At 47.4% G+C, this 17,255-nt stretch overlaps 1 protein-coding gene across 3 annotated transcripts in view; it reads left to right on the top strand.

The window, feature by feature from the left end:
- The window catches only part of RHCE (Rh blood group CcEe antigens), a 56,495-nt gene that overhangs the window by 19,803 nt on the left and 19,437 nt on the right, over positions 1-17,255 (top strand). For 2 of the 3 annotated variants that reach the window (XM_086716076.1, XM_025912383.2), the window contains exons 6-9: positions 1,127-1,264; positions 3,424-3,557; positions 8,406-8,485; positions 12,426-12,499. In XM_086716076.1, the coding sequence (XP_086572202.1) occupies positions 1,127-1,264; positions 3,424-3,557; positions 8,406-8,485; positions 12,426-12,499 (426 nt within the window). Of the gene's footprint in view, positions 1-1,126; positions 1,265-3,423; positions 3,558-8,405; positions 8,486-12,425; positions 12,500-16,971; positions 17,185-17,255 lie in introns of those variants that run through there. The other variant, XM_025912384.2, reaches the window with a different exon arrangement.

Here is a 17,255-nt window from a genome sequence, read left to right as displayed (position 1 = left end):
TTGGGGGGGAAGAGACGTGTGAAGAGGTAGAGCTAAAGACAAAACGGTTTCCCATGAAGATCAGGTATGGGGCCAACCAGCCAGGGGACATGGGAAAAAGTCTAGAGAGACAGCAAGGCCTGGGGTGGACAGAATGTGGCCATCCATGACAGGTTAAACACTAAGAGGCATGAGTGTCCTTCTGGGAGAGCCCCATGGTGACAGGGAGTCTAGGCTCAGACAAGGGGGGGACATCTAGGGAGGCAAGTGTGGCCGGAAGGTCAGAGAAGCCAGAAGCTGGTCCCAGGGCCCAGATCTCCCAAGACCTGGTTTGAGTGGAGGGGAGCAGAGGGAAGTAGCAAGAACCCACCCTGTTCTAGAGGAACAAAGGACATAACCGAAATGTGACCCAGGAACAAGGGCTAGCTTTTTTTTTTTTTTTTTTTGAGAGAGAGAGAGTGTGTGCGTGGGGGACAGAGAGAGAAAGAGAGAATCCCTAGCAGGCTCCACACCAGCAGCGTGGAGCCCAACATGGGATTCGTACTCGTGAACCGCAAGGTCATGACCTGAGCCGAAATCGAGAGTCGGATGCTTCACTGAGCCACCCAGGCGCCCCACAAGGGCGAGCTTACTGACGTTAGGTCCAGTGGTACAGAGTGGCAGAACCACTAAATAGCCAATAATAATGATAAAAATAGTAAAAGCAATAATGATGGGTTATATTTCTTGAGCCTTTACTCACGGTCCCTGCTAGCTAGGCCCTGGGCTCAGAGTTGTACATGTGGTAACTCATTTAATCTTACCGTAACCGTATTAAGTAGGTACTGCTAAAAATCCATTCTTCTGGTGGAAAAGCTGAAGCACGAATGCTTAGGTGGCCAAAGACACATCACTAACAAGCGCGAGGGTGACTGGGATGCGCTTTGAAGTTCAATGCCTCCCAGTCAGGTTGCCTGCCCCCTGAGCCTGAGAAGTGGAGTAAGATTAAGACAATTGATGAAGGTCATGGACTCTCAATGGAGAGGAGGGGGTGTGAAGCAGGGAAGATATTAGGGTGTTGCTTGCTACCAGCTTACCAAGCAACCCTGGGCGAGATGTTGTCCTCTCTGTGCCTCGCTTCACTCGCCCACGAGCTGTTTCTTTGCAGAATCATATCCACAATGCGGTACTCGCCGGAGGTGTGGCTGTGGGTGCCTCGTGTTATCTGATCAGCTCTCCTTGGCTTGCCATGGTGCTGGGCCTTACGGCTGGACTGATCTCCACCGGAGGAGCCCTGTGCCTGCCGGTAAGAACTGGGCAACCAACACCCTGATGTGCCTTAGACCAGCAGGGCCCCGGGAGCATGGTGGGGCCATGCAGTGCCATGGGCTGCATTAGGCAGGCACGGGCACCTTCTCAGGCTGGCTTCAAAGCTTGGGTGAGATACCCACCGAGGTTGGATGGGACATTTGTTAGGATCTGGGGAGCAACTAACAGAATCCACTCAAGTTTGCTCAGGCATAGGGGGGGATATTAGAATATGCTGCTGGGAACCCAAGAATGGCTGACACCAGGGACAGGAGTGTTGTAAGGAGCCCAAGAAGTCCCAGCTCTTCTTCTTTCTTTGCTTCTCCTGAATATCCGCTCTAACCTCACTCTGTAGACTTCCTTCCCCCTCTTCTTCTCCTACCCACATGGTGGAATGTAGTCTTGCTGTTCGGGAAAGCAGCCAGGTAGAATCTCTCGGCCCTATACCCAAGTGTTCTGGAGAAGGGACTCCTTGGTTTAGCTTGGACAGCGTGCTTATCTTGGGCTGGGGTGTAGGGGGGGCTGGAGCATAACATACATACGTGGCCGCTGCCCATGAGCCACATGAATGAGGGGGGGAGGGCAGCAGCCAGAAGAGGGACGCTGGGCCAATCCAGGCCATGTCCACTTCTGATTGTTTAGTTCTTCTAAGCAGATGGACTTTTCTTCCTTCCATACTCAGCAGTTACTAATAATGCCCGGATACCCCATAATAGCCACTTTGTTCTAATACGCTTCTAAGAGAAATATTTAGGAGCAACAACCCTTCATGGGTTTGAAGGCTTGGGAGGAGAAAAAGGAGTAGATTTTTAAGAAGCTGAACTTGGATGAACAGTGGATATTCCGGGAGGCAGTTTCAATCCAAGATAGGGGAAAACGTACCGACAATTTGATCTGACCAGCCGTGAGTAGTCTGCTCTTCACCTTTGGAACTGGAATAAATGTCTTGTAGCTCTTCTGCTCTGAGGCCCGATTCTGAGAGGAGGAGCATACAGCCAAAAACTGCGTAACGAGTTCTCATCAGGCTGGGTGTCCATTGCTTCCTCTAGGCCTGTTTCCTTGACTCTGTCACTGGGGGAATGATTCAGAGATGATTCACTCCTTCGTTCGTTCGTTCATTCAGCATGTATGTTTTCACATTGATCCTGCTTCCCGGGCTGTAGGGCAGTGAGGGAAATGGACAAATGAACACACAACCACGTGGCAGCTGCTGCGAAGCCCATCTAAGCCAGCCTGGGATGGATCAGGAAATGCCTCCTGGAGCAGAGGGTGTCTCAGCAGATGTTGACAGATGACTAATATTAGCCAGGCAAAGCGAGGGGCAACGTATTCCAGACAGAAGGCACAGTGTGTTCAAAGGCTCAATGGTGAGAAGAGACACCAAAGCATTGAGCTCACCTGGGAGTGTGGTGGCACCACAGTCTTGAGAGACGAGAGATACTCAGGTATATCCCCTGGGCAGGTTGAGGAGTCTGGGTTTTTATTCTGACGGCAAAGGGGATCCTCAGGAGGGAACTGGCCTGTCTAATTTGCATTTGTATCCGCGTATGTTGGCTCATGGCCCCCTGGAAGGCTTAAGCAGCAGAGGGGAAGGAGTGGTGAGGATAAGTCTGGAGGGGTGGTCACATTCTTTTCTTCTCATTAGCCATGCTGTCTTTGGGGTGGCGGTTAAGTTTGGACTAGACCAGTGGGTCTCAGTCACCCACCATAGTCCCCTCCAGGGACGCTTGACAGTATGCGCGGACATTATTTGGTTGACACACTGTGAGGGGATGCTCCTAGCATCTAGAGGGAGAGCCCAGGGATGCTGCTTCACGTGCTACGACACACAGGACGGACTTTTCACAACACAGGGTCATCAGGCCTGCGCTAGACCCTTGCTTCCCAGAGGCTGGTCAGCGGGCCCGTAGCCTTGGCATCACCCGCAACTTTGTTAGAAATGCAGAATCTCAGGCCCCAGGCTCACCGTATCTACCTCTGCGGTCTAACAAGCTCCCCACGTGATGCCCGGGCACCTGCAGGTCCGAGACGCGCTTCCGTAGGGGAGCCCCAATGCCTACCCCCTTTGGGTGGCCCTGGAGGCCAAGGATCTGTGGAAAACCCGGGGGGAGAGTCCCAGTCCTGCACGTACATCTGCTTATGTGACGCTTGTTCTAGATGTATTTTAACCACGTGCTGGGGATCCACGACTCCGGTGGCGTGTACTACACCTTCGGCTTGCCGGGGCTCCTCGGAGAGATCGCCCACATCGTGCTGATCACGTATCAAGTCGACCAGACCAAGAGTGCCATGTGAGTCACTCGGCTCGTCCCCTTCACGCCCCCATTCAGCTCGGGGTGAAACGCGCCCCCCGCCAGCGCCCTTCGCTGAGGCACACGTGTTCAGAGCCGGGCACTCAGCAGGCCTTAGCAAATATTTGTCGGCAGATGGATTAGTAAACCCTGCAGAGCCCCTACCTCTCCAGGCCGTGGCTGCTTTCCAGGAAGGACAGCTTAGGGGCGGGGCAAAGGCAGACAGGTGTGAGGCTCCCCCAGATGACCTGACAGAGCAGGTCCATCAGGCCAAGCCAGCCGAGTCTGTTTTACAGCCGCTGGTGGTTTGGGTCTCGGGGAAGATTGTGTTGTGCAGTTGGACTTGTTCTGACCTTGTACCAGCAGGCACGCTACCTGATCTCTCTAAGCCTCATTGCCTGATTATGAATGCAGACACTGATGGCGCATTCCCTCCTAGGGTTGTTGGAGGCGACTTGAGGCCAGGCGCCTTGTGGTTAAAAGGATTTAATACTTTTTTCTTAAACATTTTTTTAATGTTTATTATTTTTGAGAGAGAGAGAGAGAGAGAGAGAGCGCGCGCGCACAAGCGGGGGAGGGGCAGAGAGAAGGGTAGATACAGAATCCAAAGCAGATTCCAGGCTCTGAGCTGTGAGCACAGAGCCCGACGCGGGGCTCGAACCCATGAACCACGAGATCATGAGCTGAAGTCGGATGCTCGACCGACTGAGCCACCCAGGCGCCCCAGGATGTAATACTTTCATGTAAGAAAACACTAAGCACAACCCTCCCTGAGGCCTGGGGAGAGGAGGAGCTTGGCCAAGGTCTCACTGTGAGGCAGGAACGTGGGTCTCCGGACTCGGCTCAGATCCTATGTCCTCCAGACAACGGATGGCGGCGACTAGTTTCACATACCCGAGCCCTGGCCATCACCTCCCGGGGCTTGCGTGACTATCTTCCAGGCATGGTGCACATAAAAGGAAAAAGTGACTTGGGCATGATACGGGGATAGGTTTTTCCGGATGAACTGATATAGTGATCGCAGTAATAGTACTGATAACAATCGCCGCTGTTGATTGACAGCTTTCTAGATGCCAGGCACTCACTACGCGAAAATCATCGTATGCATCATCTCATGGAATCCTCACGACCGCCCTGTGAGGTATTATCATATTCCAAGAAATGATACGTGTGGGGTAGTGATCTGCCCTAAGTCACTTGGCTGGAGCCCATCTCCAGGTGGGGAGACACCTCACTGGGGCTCCGATGGTGTGTCTGCCACTGTTTTAACAGCTGTGCAACTCAGCAAATCCTTTCCCCTCTCTGGGCCCCTGAGTCCCCTCTGTAAAGCTCAGGTGCCTGCTGGGGCCGGGCCGATAAGGTCAAAAAATGGGAGCAGCGAGGGGAGGCTGGAAAACAGTGGGAAGTTGCTCCTCAGCACCAGGCGACCATAACTGCGCGGGGACCAAGGCTCAGTGTCCCCAGATGTGACTTTTCAAGAGAAGCCAAAACTCCAGAGCTATGCACCTGCACTCCCAAGCATCGGCAAAAGATTCAAAATCGTCAAGACACATCGTGTGGCCCAAATTCTGCTCCAGGGCGGCCAATCTGTGACTTCAGAGCCGCCGGCCCTTCTAGCTTCCTAAGTCTGTGATTCTGTGGCTCTCCTAGAGCAGTAAATCCTACCCTACCCCAGACCTGCATGGTTAGAAATCTGGTGATGAGGTAGGCGCCTGGGTGGCTGTTGCTTTTAAGTGCTCAACTCCTGATTTCGGCTCAGGTCACGATCCCGGGGTCATGGGATCCAGCCCGGCGTGGGGCTCCCCGCTCAGCACAGAGCCGGCTTGAGATTCTCTCCCCCGCCCCCATCTCTCTTCACCCCGCAAAATTTATTTTTTTTTCTTTATTTTTTTTTTTTCAACGTTTATTTATTTTTGGGACAGAGAGAGACAGAGCATGAACGGGGGAGGGTCAGAGAGAGAGGGAGACACAGAATCGGAAACAGGCTCCAGGCTCTGAGCCATCAGCCCAGAGCCTGACGCGGGGCTCAAACTCACGGACCGCGAGATCGTGACCTGGCTGAAGTCCGGCGCTTAACCGACTGCGCCACCCAGGCGCCCCTTCACCCCGCAAAATTTAAAGAGATCTGGCGATGGGAGCCCGGCAATCTGTCTTCCACCCAGCCCTCTAGGTGATTCTCCCATAAACCAGTTGGAGACCGCTGGCCTATAGCAAAGAACAGGAAAACAAAGGCCGGTTGACCAATGGGGTGCTGCTAAAGGGTTAACAAACAAAGCCCTGACTGCAGTGGTACAAATACTCCCTTCTGTGGCCAATTGCAAGCCATCAAGGGGCTGTCACTGAGCGGGTACACTTAGGAAGGGTTGAGAACACGGCCTGTGCACCCACCCTGTGAGCGGGCTCTAGCACACCTCTGTGAGTCAACTCTGACTGCAAAACCTTATCACACGCAGGGACCAGGCAGCAGAGAGAGGGAGAGAGGGTCTGGAACTGAGACTATGTCTTTGGGTTTGTAGTGGTGGGGTAATGAGTCGGGGGAGGTCTCCGGCTGGGCAGGAAGAGAAAGCATATATTAGAGTTTGTGCTTGGGCGGGTTGTAATATGAATTTTGCACTCCCGTGAAAGCTGACTGGTGGAGAGAGAGGAGTAAACAATTTCAGCTGTTAGTTGGGCCCAGTGATAAATGAGTGCCAAGTAGACAAATACTGAATCCAAGAAACACAGTTAAAATCAGTGTTCTATTGTATGAATGCAGCACAATTTATGTATCCACTACTGATGAGCATTTGGGTTCTTTCCAGTTTGGAGCTATTACGAATATTCTAGTGTTGCCGCCATGAACATTCTAGCACTTTTTTTTTTTTTTTAGAACATACAAATGCACTTCTGTTGAGCAAATGCCTAGAAGCAGAATTGTTGGATCGCAAGCAGAATTGTTGGATCACAGTATTCCCATGATCCCTTTTAGAGGAAACTTCCAGTTTTCCACCATAGTCTGTGCCGGTTTCTTCACCTGTGGCACCCGAGAGTTCCCCTTACCCTATATATTCTCTAACACCTCATGTTTTTCTTCTTTTTAATTTTCTCCATTTAGGCATCAAACTTCTCTTTTTTTCTTTTAAAGTAGGCTCCACACATGGTGTGGAGCCCGACGCAGGGCTTGAGCTCACAACCCTGAGATCAAGACCTGAGCTGAGATCAGGAGTCAAACGCTTAACCAACTGAGCCACCCAGGTGTCCCTAGGCATCAAACTTTCTCATTTTATTATTATTATTTTAAAAATGTTTTTAATTTTTAAATGTTTATTTATTTTTGAGAGAGAGAGAGAGAGAGAGAGAGAGCACACATGGGGGAAGGGCAGAGATAAAGGGAGACACAGAATCCAAAGCAGGCTCCAGGCTCTGAGCTGTCAGCACAGAGCCTGATGTGGGGCTTGAACCCATGAACGAAGAGATCATGACATGAGCCAAAGTCGGGCACTCAACAGACTGAGCCACCCAGGCACCCCATCTATTATTATTACTTTCTTTTTTAATGTTTATTTTTGAAAGAGAGACAGAGAGCATGAGCTGGGGAGGGGCAGAGAGAGAGGGAGACACAGGATCCGAAGCAGGCTCCAGGCTCCAAGCTGTCCGCACAGAGCCCGACACGGGGCTCGAACCCACGAAGTGTGAGATCATGACCTGGGCCGACGTCAGATGCTCAGAAGTCAGATGCTCAGCCGACTGAGCCCCCTGGGTGCTCCTAGGCATCAAATTTATCATTTTCTGATTATTTTCTTACTGTTTATTTTTCAGAAAGAGAGATCACACGTGTGTGAGCACTAGTGGGTGAGGGACAGAGAGAGGAGACAGAGGACCCAAAGCAGGCTCTGTGCTGACAACAGACAACCCTATGTCGGGCTCGAACTCAAGAGCCGTGAGATTGTGACCTGAGCTGAAGTTGGATGCTTAATTGAGCCACCCACTCAAACTTACCATTTTAATTTTAATTTCCCTGATAACTGATTAAATAGGGCACGTTTCATATGCTTTTTGGACATTCGATTATCTTTTTTTGTGAAATGTCTCTCCAAGTTCTTTAGTTCTTTTGCCCATTTTTTTTTGTTGTGCTGTTCTGTCTTTTTCTTACAGATTTGTAGGAACTCTGGTTATAGAGCCTTTGTCACATACATGTGTCATGAATATCTTCTCGCATTTTGTAGGTTATCTTTTGCCTTCTTAATGGTGTCTTTTGATGAACAGAAGTTCTCCATTTTAATACAGTTCAATTTATCATTGTTCCCTTTACATTTGCATGTTCTGTTTAAGAAATGTTTCTCTATTGTAAGGTCATATAGATGTCCTGCTAGGCCACTTAGTAGTTTAAAGCGAGGTCTCGGGGTTGTCTTGAAGGAGGGAGGACAGGGAAGTATGTTCAACAGGGGTGGGCAGGGGAGATGAGCCTTATAGCCAAGCTATGCTCCGCGTTGCCCTGATGGAAAGAGAACTCATCTTTAATTGCCTATGAGGAAACCTGGGGCTCAGAAAGGTTAAGTGACTTGCCTAGGATTATGCAGCTAGTGACAGTCCTTGAACATGAACCTGGGCTTTCTGCCTCCTGATCGAGTTCATCACCCGTGGGTTCTGAGAATTGAAGTAAGCCGAAGAGGATCTTAGAATCCCCCCTTCCCTTCTTACATGTCTGCGGGGCTTTGCGGGAATGTGACGGGAATGTGTTGCCAGGGGAGAGGACGTTTGTTCTTCTGGTAGCCCTTTCTGACAGCATCATTACTGATGCAGACAGTCCTTTTTGATCTCTGCAGTCTGATGCCTGAATGTGACTGTATTCTGCTTTGTCATTTCTAGGATTAACTACCAGTTGCTCTTGGACATTGGGGCACTGAGCTTGGCCATGGCTATGGGTCTGCTAATTGGTCTTTTGACAGGTAAGTATGAGACCACCCTTCTTCCCCAGGGTGCAGGGCACAGGCCCCAGGGCCAGAGTGCACCTGCCCATGGCTGGATGTGTATACCCATCCCCTTCTCTGTGAACCCCCTCAGCTCCGGCCAAATGGGGCAAAGCACTCAGACCTTGATTAACAACAACAAGAGAATCACATCATTTCAGCATGGGAAAGGCCCTCAGAGGCCGCTTGCTGTAGGTGTGGACTCTGAGGGCCAGAGAAAGTTAAGAGACTTTCCTGAGGTTGTAAGTAGGGGTGAGTGGCGACACTGCAACCTTGTGTACCCAGGGCTGGTGGCTTCACCCAATTTTGTGCATAAAGCCAAGGAAACCCTTATGCCAAAAAGCTTACCTTTATTCCCTGAGAATACTCAAAGTATTATTTCGTTCAGCAAATATTTATTCAGTATCTACTATGAGCCAGACACTATTCTTAGGCACTAGGGACACAACAGTGAACAAAACAAGTTCCCTCATCCCATGGGGTTGATATTCTAGTGGAGGGGGGGGGGCAATAAATAAACGAAGAAGTAGAGTATTTGCTATGTCGGAGACTCAGGGTACAGGAGCATAGAGTCAGTGTGAGGGTGGGGTACTCTTTTAGAAGGGGATGAAGGGTGAGGCCCCTGGGTGGCTCAGTGGGTTAAGTGTCTGACTCTTGATATCTGCTCAGGTCCTGATTTCATGGTTGTAGGATCCAGCCCTGGGTCAGGCTCTGTGCTAAACGTGGAGCCCGCTTAGGGATTCCCTCTTTTCTTCTCTCTCTCTCTCTGCCCCTCTCCTGCTCGCACTCTCTCTCTTTCTCAAAATAAATAAACATAAAAAAAAAAAAAAAAGCATGGGAAGGAAAGGTCTATCTAATAAGTTGACCTTTAAGCAGAAACCTGAACAGAGAGAGGGAACAAGACCTACCACCCACGTGTTTATTTGGCAGAAGAGCATTCCATGAAAAGGGATAGCAAGTGCAAAGGTCCTGAGGCAGGAGCAAAGAATGCTCGGGGTGGCTGATATGGATATAGTGAAAGGGAGAGTGGGAGGGGTTGAGAACAGAGTGGTAATAAGGAGCGAGATAATTCTGAGATGGGAAGCCATTAGAAATCTTTAAACAGAGGATTGAAGTATGCTTTTGCTCCTGCAATATGACAGAATAGCGAAGAACCTCAGGGAGTTACTAATTTGCCAGTCTTGTTTATATGCTAGGTGAAAAGATGCTTTCTGTCCAGAACTGCTCACCTTTATTCAACAAGCAAACAGCTTTATTGGTTAGACATTCATATATTGTTTCCCTAAGCAGGGAATGAATGCCAACTAAGAGAGAAAATAGCATTAACAGACGTAAAAGAGTTGTATGGCCTTGGGCATATCAGTTTACTCTCTCTGAGCCTGGGCCTTGGGAGGCTTTTCTGTAAAATGAAAGGACCGTGGTAGCTGATCATTGGGCTTCTTTTATGCTCCAAAGCAAATATGAAGGTACTTTTTGGAATTGCCTGGGTGATTTTAGACAGCAAGACTGACTAGAGTCACTTTAATATACCAACTGGCCTCAACTTTCATCAGAGTCGAGGAGATTAAATACAGATGAGAAAAATGCCTCCCTCTGTAAGTTTGCGTTCCATCTGTGGTGGCAGTCCAATCCTGAGTAGGGTTACCAGATTTAGCGAGTGAAAATACAAGGCACCCGTTTTTTAAATTCAAAATTAACTGAGCATCCTAGATTACTTTATCTGGCAACCTTCACCCGGACTATGACACCATTCACCATCGTCACTAGTATTCACAAAATGACACTGATGTGCACTGTCTTGTAAAACCCCTGGGAGGGCCTTTTTTTAATGCTTCACTGGAGTCAGAAAATGGAGGAAAAGACACTCACAGTGTTCCTTTAGGAGTCAAGACCAATGAGCGTCCGTCTTTCCATGTAGCTTTGAACATAGGAAAGCTGGTGAATAAGAAAAACGTGAACAATGGAAGGGGAAAGAGGCCACTAAGCAGCCAAGATAGCACCTGACTCCCTAAAGCCAAGCATTTCACTTGTCAAGAGGGCCCTGATTTGGGGCCTGTCTACATTTACTTAAGAAACAATCCTGTGGGGGCACCTGGGTGGCTCAGTTGGTTAAGCGTCCAACTTCGGCTCAGGCCATGATCTCACCATTCATGAGTTCAAGCCCCGCATTGGTCTCTGTGCTGACAGCTCAGAGCCTGGAGCCTGCTTTGGATTCTGTGTCTCCCTCTCTCTCTGCCTCTTCCCTGCTTATACTCTCTCTCTCTCGCTCTCAAAAATAAATAAACAGTAAAAAATTTTTTTAATAATACTAAAAAAAAGAAACGATCCTATCAAGCATGGTTATTGGGTTTCTGAATTCAGGCAGATTAGAAAAGGCAGGTTAGAGGTGGGATAGTTTTCTCAAAGTAAGGCACACTGGTAGAAGTTAGAGGTCAAAGTAGACAGCCTAACAGAAGAAAAGAAATTCTTTAAGCCAGACACTAGAACATGTAAAGCTTGGGCTGCTGAGAGAAGAAGCCAACAACCCCAACAGCTATATACTTTCTCTGCATTATATAGTGCATTTCATAAATGGATGTTCCTAGCAATATTTCCAATAAAAAAAAAAAGTCTGTGTTTACTACTGTCTCATAAGACACGAAAATATAGCATATTTTGAATGGATTTTCATCAGCTATCTGGAAAGTTCATGTAGGTGTTAGAGATCGTTTCTGAGTAATTCTAGCTAAATGAAGGGTGCTGGTTGCCTCCTACATGCCAATATCAGTTAAAGGTGTGCCCTACAAAAGGAAAATGTGACTAAGTACATGCCTACTCTTGTTAATCTTAATATTTAATGCATGAGGGCCGATCATCATTAAAAATACATAGATAGGGGCGCCTGGGTGGCGCAGTCGGTTAAGCTTCCGACTTCAGCCAGGTCACAATCTCGCGGTCCGTGAGTTCGAGCCCCGCGTCAGGCTCTGGGCTGATGGCTCAGAGCCTGGAGCCTGTTTCCGATTCTGTGTCTCCCTCTCTCTCTGCCCCTCCCCCGTTCATGCTCAGTCTCTCTCTGTCCCAAAAATAAATAAAAACGTTGAAAAAAAAATTAAAAAAAAAAAAAAAAAAAAAAAAAAAAAAATACATAGATAAGGGGTGCCTGGGTGGCTCAGACAGTTAAGCATCTGACTTCGGCTCAGGTCATGATCTCACAGTTCGTGAGTTTGAGCCCTGTGTCAGGCTCTGTGCTGACAGCCTGGAGCCTGCTTCGGGTTCTGTGTCTCCCTCTCTCTCTCTGCCCCTCCCCTGCTCATATTCTGTCTGTCTCTCAAAAATAAACATTAAAAAAAAAGAAAAAAGGTGAGCAATCACTTCATGTATCCTGGGAAATTCGGCCAACTTTGTGCAGCTGGAGGAAGGCACAGGGCCAAGGTCTCTGGGCAGGGGCGAGATGGGTGGAGAGAAGAGTAGGCACAAAAGCAAGTTGGTATAAACTACTTTCCTAACTAACAAGTGGAATCTTGAGCTGAGGTCATGGAGAGTTTATTGGAGCTGGTGACGCAGGACCTACAGGGCCACCTAATTGGAGTTGCTGTCCATGGTAGTTCCTGTGTTCTTAAAGGATCCACTTTTAGGTAGGGGCACCATGTTCTATTCCATCTTGGGAAGCATGTCAGATCCGTGGCTATTGCATACCTCTCACTGTCATCTTAATCCTTTGGAGATATAATTGCACTTGCCAGTTTCCTTTAAAAGGTGTTTATAGAATTAACTAAGCTGGTCCAGGAAGGACAGCTCTCCAATTTGTCTGTCTCCTGGTTGTAGAAGAAAAAGGGATTTTTGTGGAGATAAGCATGCCTGGCATAGGATATTTTTATTAATTTTGAGATAACAAACGCTGTGCCCTAAATGTTTAACACGTAATTTTGAATTTTAACAGGTTTGGTCTTAAACCTCAAAATATGGAGAGGACCTCATGTATCTAAATATTTTGATGACCAAGCTTTCTGGGAGGTAAGATTTTTAACCTAATGTCATAGATTTTGAGTGAATGAACTCAAAAAGATATCTGGTATATCTGTTTATAGGTCGACCTGGTGTTTGGAGAACAAAATAAAAACAAAATGTGCGTGTGTGTGTGTATACATGTGTTGGTGAGGGCTGGGGAGGTGGTAAAGGTTACCATTTCCCTGATGCCTCAAGGTCACTGAAGGTCAGAGATGTGAGAATGGCCGCTGGCCACACTTCTCCCATCTGGAGTCATCAAAGTGGGCAAATAGTTTGACATGAAGGTGATAGAATCCTGCAAGGCAAGGGCCAGAAGGCCTGCAGGGGCCAACAAATCTATTCCCCTCATTTGACAGACACACTGAGTGGAACCATGACTGTTCAAGTTCCGAGTGAGTGTGTGGCACAGCTTGATCTAGAACACAACTCTTGATAAATTATAGCCAGTGGACACAAGAAAACTTATACTATAGGAGTCTGGGATCATTTAGCCAAAGAACAGAGAGCTCAAGCAATGCAGCTGCTGCTGTGGGTCTCTGTGTTCCGTGTCGCATTTGTTCTCATGAGTAGGCCAGAAAGAGGGTCAGGGCTCATTTCCTGTCATCCTCCCTTTGACCTACACTCTCACATTTCACTAAGAACTCTGATATGTGTAGGACGTCTGGGTGGCTCGGTTGGTTAAGAACTTTGATACGTGTCACCTTAGGTAACTTCCATTTGATGCTGAGGTTGAGTGGGCAAACATTGCAAAACTATAAATGGGAGGTTGGGGCTGACAGAGGTCAGGCTAACGCCCAACATCATACCATTGTGAGTGGCAGAGACAGGAACCAGGCCTCCTGAGTCCCAGGCCGATCCTTTCTCCACCTGCCATGCCAAGATACTGATCACGAAAGGGACAGAGAACCAGCCTTATAATGGATGGGCCTTGGCATTAGCATTTGTAGAGGCAAAAAGGAGAACCGGCCTCTTGTCCTTTTCCTCCCTTCTTCATCGCTTCTCTTTCCTTCTCTTCCTCTTCAAACAGCTTTATGGAGGTGTAACTGACAGCAAACACATATTTAAAGTAATATAATTTGATACATTTAAACATATTTATATGCCCATAAAACCGTCACCACCATGTTTCCTCATGCCTCTTTGAAACTCCTCCCTCCCCGCTCCACCCCATTCCGTCCCCAGGCAAACACCTAACTGCCTTCTGTCCAATAGATTGGTTTACATTTTCTACAGTTTTATAAAAACGAATCACACGGAACATTCTTTGGTATCTCTTCGCCAGCGTAATTATTCTGAGAGTCACCCATTACATGGGTGCTTGTAAAGCGTCTCATCTCGTACCAGCTTTTCCCTCCAGCTGGTCTCTCCCAGTCCCTGCAAGGGTTCCTGCCCCTCTGGCGGCAGCAGGGTGATCTAGTGAGTTACTCAGAAAACTGGTTTAATCCAGCCATTCATTGGGCAAGTATTTATTGAGCAACTACTATACGCCAAGCATTCTGCTGATTAACCAGATATGCCGCAAACAGGACAAATGTCCAGCTCAATTATTTGAGTTGCAATAAATATTTGCTAACTAAATGGGGGAAATCTGAGGAACCCCGCCTCACACTGGCCACTGTGGCAGTGGGCGAGATGGAACAATGAATGGAGACCAGTTCTGCAGGGTGTCACGTAGGCCAGTTTCTCAACCTCTCTTACTGGTATCACCAGGTTGTTTGGGAGACCAAACGAGAGGTGACAATGTCCGTAACTACATTCTGTAAAATGCAAAGCAGCACATGAATGTGAAACGGGGGGTTAACCAACCACAAAGGAATGCGTAAGCCTAATACTTATCGTTTATCGTAAGCCTCCGGTGTCCGATTTTGTGCTAGATGCTTTTCAACATTATCTGACTTTTATCCTCGCAATAACTGTGCCCAAGAGTAAGGATCCCAGTCTCGAAGATGAGCAGTAACTTGTCCAAAATGATAGAGCTAGTAAGTAAATGGAAAAGGAGGAATTGAACTGGTGTCTGGCTCCGAAGACACAGCACGTGTGTGTGTGTGTGTGTGTGTGTGTGTGTGTTGTGGGCAGTTGCTGGAGGACAGTCACTTCTCGCCCCGCTATTCTGATTTTAGTTTCTTACAGCTGAGTAGAGCCATTTACTCAGCAGTGTAACACAGCTTTCATTTGAAAAGCCAAATATCCATTAAAGAGGCAAGAATTCAAACTTCCAAAGCTGATAAATCCAGGGGTGATTTTTTTTTTTTTTTTTTGTAAACCATCCAAAAAGGATTTTAAACATTATTGAATCTCCTAATGCACTTCAGGGAACCAGACTCCTGGGGGTTGGAAGGGACATTCCTCTGCTGGTTGCCCAGACCATGCCTGGAGGTTTGGGGGTTGGGGTACTCGCTATTCCCCAGAGGTCCCCCATCTCATCCTCGGATGGTTCTATTACTAATTGATCATTTATTCACTAATTAATTCCATTTAAAGTATTACCTGATCTATGACAGAGCTCTTGGGTGGAGAGCCAGGGAGACGAATCTAAACAAAATACAGTTCTAGGTCTCAAGAAACTGCATATACTAATCCCGTCTTCCTGTAGATGACAATAATCCTAACTCAGATACTGATTTACAAAAATTCAGTTCATAACGCAAGATTTCATGTGGCTTGTGCCTTCACTAAGAGAGTAAATTCCTTCCTTCAACTTTTAATTTCAATAACCCATGGATTTTATTTTGTGCTTTCCAAAGCACAAGGACTCACTGACGTCCACTTATTCAAATTAATCCCACAGTTAACCTTTCTGCAGAAAATAGCTTTGTTGGGAGTCTGCCGCAGGCAAGCCCCTGTTCTGGGTACCGTGGGGGAGGAGGGCATCTCAGAGAAACTAGGGCTTTCACCCCTTGGAGGGACTGGGTCTTTCTAGGTGCATAGCTCTGTTCAGAACGGAGTACGTGATCCTCGCAGTAGCTGCTGGAAGGAGAGGAGGGTAGGGTCCTGAGTCCGGGGAGGTCAGGGAAAATGGAGCTTGGAGTTGTGTTGGATTTGGGTAAGTGACAGGAAGTGAAAGACATTGCAAGCAAGGGGAACAGGAGAAGCATGAGGCCATCTGGCTCAGCAGAGAGTTGGTGAAGGGAAGGATGAAAGGTAGGTTAGAGCCACTTGACTTACCCTTCAGGCAGCTGCAAGCTCCCAGAAGTTTCAGTGGGGAAATGGTACAGATAATGTTTGAGAGTCGAGTAAAGTAAGTTTAAGCTTGTAGAATGGATTCTGAAACGAGTGCAAGTATGCTGAAGATCATCCACTGGCTTCTGAACAAGTATCTGCAGCTTATTTTTAACACGATTTCATTGCCAAGAAATACAAACACCACCACTGATTTAGCATGAAAATACCTCAGAATGTGTTATGAGTTCCTCCTGCTGTTTTGTAAAATTCTCGAAACCTAGCCTTGTCGCACGGGTATCACCCCAGCTTCCGATTAAAATAAATGTTCTAGACACACAGTAAGGATCCAACAAATGCTTGCTCAACAAAAATGAGGAGAGGCGGTTTTTAGAGCAAAGTAGGAAAACAGATTAGGAGCCTGCCAACTGACTCCTCTCCTCCTGGAGAGGCCCCTGAAAAAGAGCATTGTTCTGGAAGGTGGATCCGAATTCAAGTCCTAGCTCCCCCCGTGGCAGGCTAGTGCCTTCAGGCAAGTCACCTTCCTTTTCTGGGGCTGTTTCTTCGTTTGTAAAATGGGCTCAAATTCCACATTCTGGAGGCAGATCTGGGTTCCACCACCTCTTGTCCTGGGGTCTCTCCGAGCTTCAGTGCCCCCATCTCTGAAATGGACAGAGTGATAGCAGTATCTCACTAGGTTGTTGTAGGATTTAAAGGAGATACTGTGTGGGAAACGACAGCACACGGATCCATAAAAAAACGCCACATAAATGTTAGCTCCTCGGATTTCCAGTTCTAGAATTCTGTGATCCAGGTTACTCAACACGCAGTGATGTCTGGTGGGTGTGACACAGCACAACCAAACAACTTGGTATTTTCAGCTTGCAGAAGAGAACACCCAAAGGGGACCTAAAGACAATCTTCAGATACTTCAAAGACTGTCATGGAGAAAAAGAAAACGATGTTCTTCTATGCTTCTCCAAAGAATTTAAGTAGGCCCAGTGGGCAATGCTGTGTAAATGCCGAACAAGTTGAACTTGTCCGCAAAACGGAACGAATTGCTTTGTACGGTAGTGTGTCCTCCGTCACTGGAGACATTCAAACAAAAGCCGATCACCGTGTATCCACGACTTGTGCAAAGAGCTCTGAGAATGAAGGTCTATCGAAGAGCTCTTCCAATTCAGATTTTATGAAAGACCTTCTAAGACCTTTGTGATGAGACAGCATTTTGGTCCAAATAGAAGTTTCCAAAGACCAGACTCAGTATGTGTCCACATTTCAAAAGTCTAAGGGCTCATCTGTTTGCTTTGCTTTTACAGTTTCCTCATTTGGCTGTTGGATTTTAAGCAAAAGCATCCAAGAAGCAGAAGTCCTGTCTGAAATCGAGACCACCTCCTTTCATGGTTATTCACCCTTTTCGTGTGTACAACAGACACTCTTTACAGTGAAGTCTCCCTAATTACATACAATGAGACAAGGTCAGAGATAAATGCGATATTTAAAAAAAGATTAAACATTTGTTTAAATGGTCATTCCATAATAGCTTAAAATAAATGTTTGGTTTCCTTTTTTTTTTTTAATTTAACGTTTATTTATTTTTGAG

The sequence above is a fragment of the Puma concolor genome, chromosome C1 (genome assembly GCF_028749965.1).
Source record: "Puma concolor isolate L17-30 chromosome C1, mPumCon1.1.hap2, whole genome shotgun sequence".
NCBI lineage: Eukaryota > Metazoa > Chordata > Mammalia > Carnivora > Felidae > Puma > Puma concolor.
The sequence above is the reverse complement of the archived record's forward strand: the minus strand, read 5'-3'. Positions and strand labels throughout refer to the sequence as shown.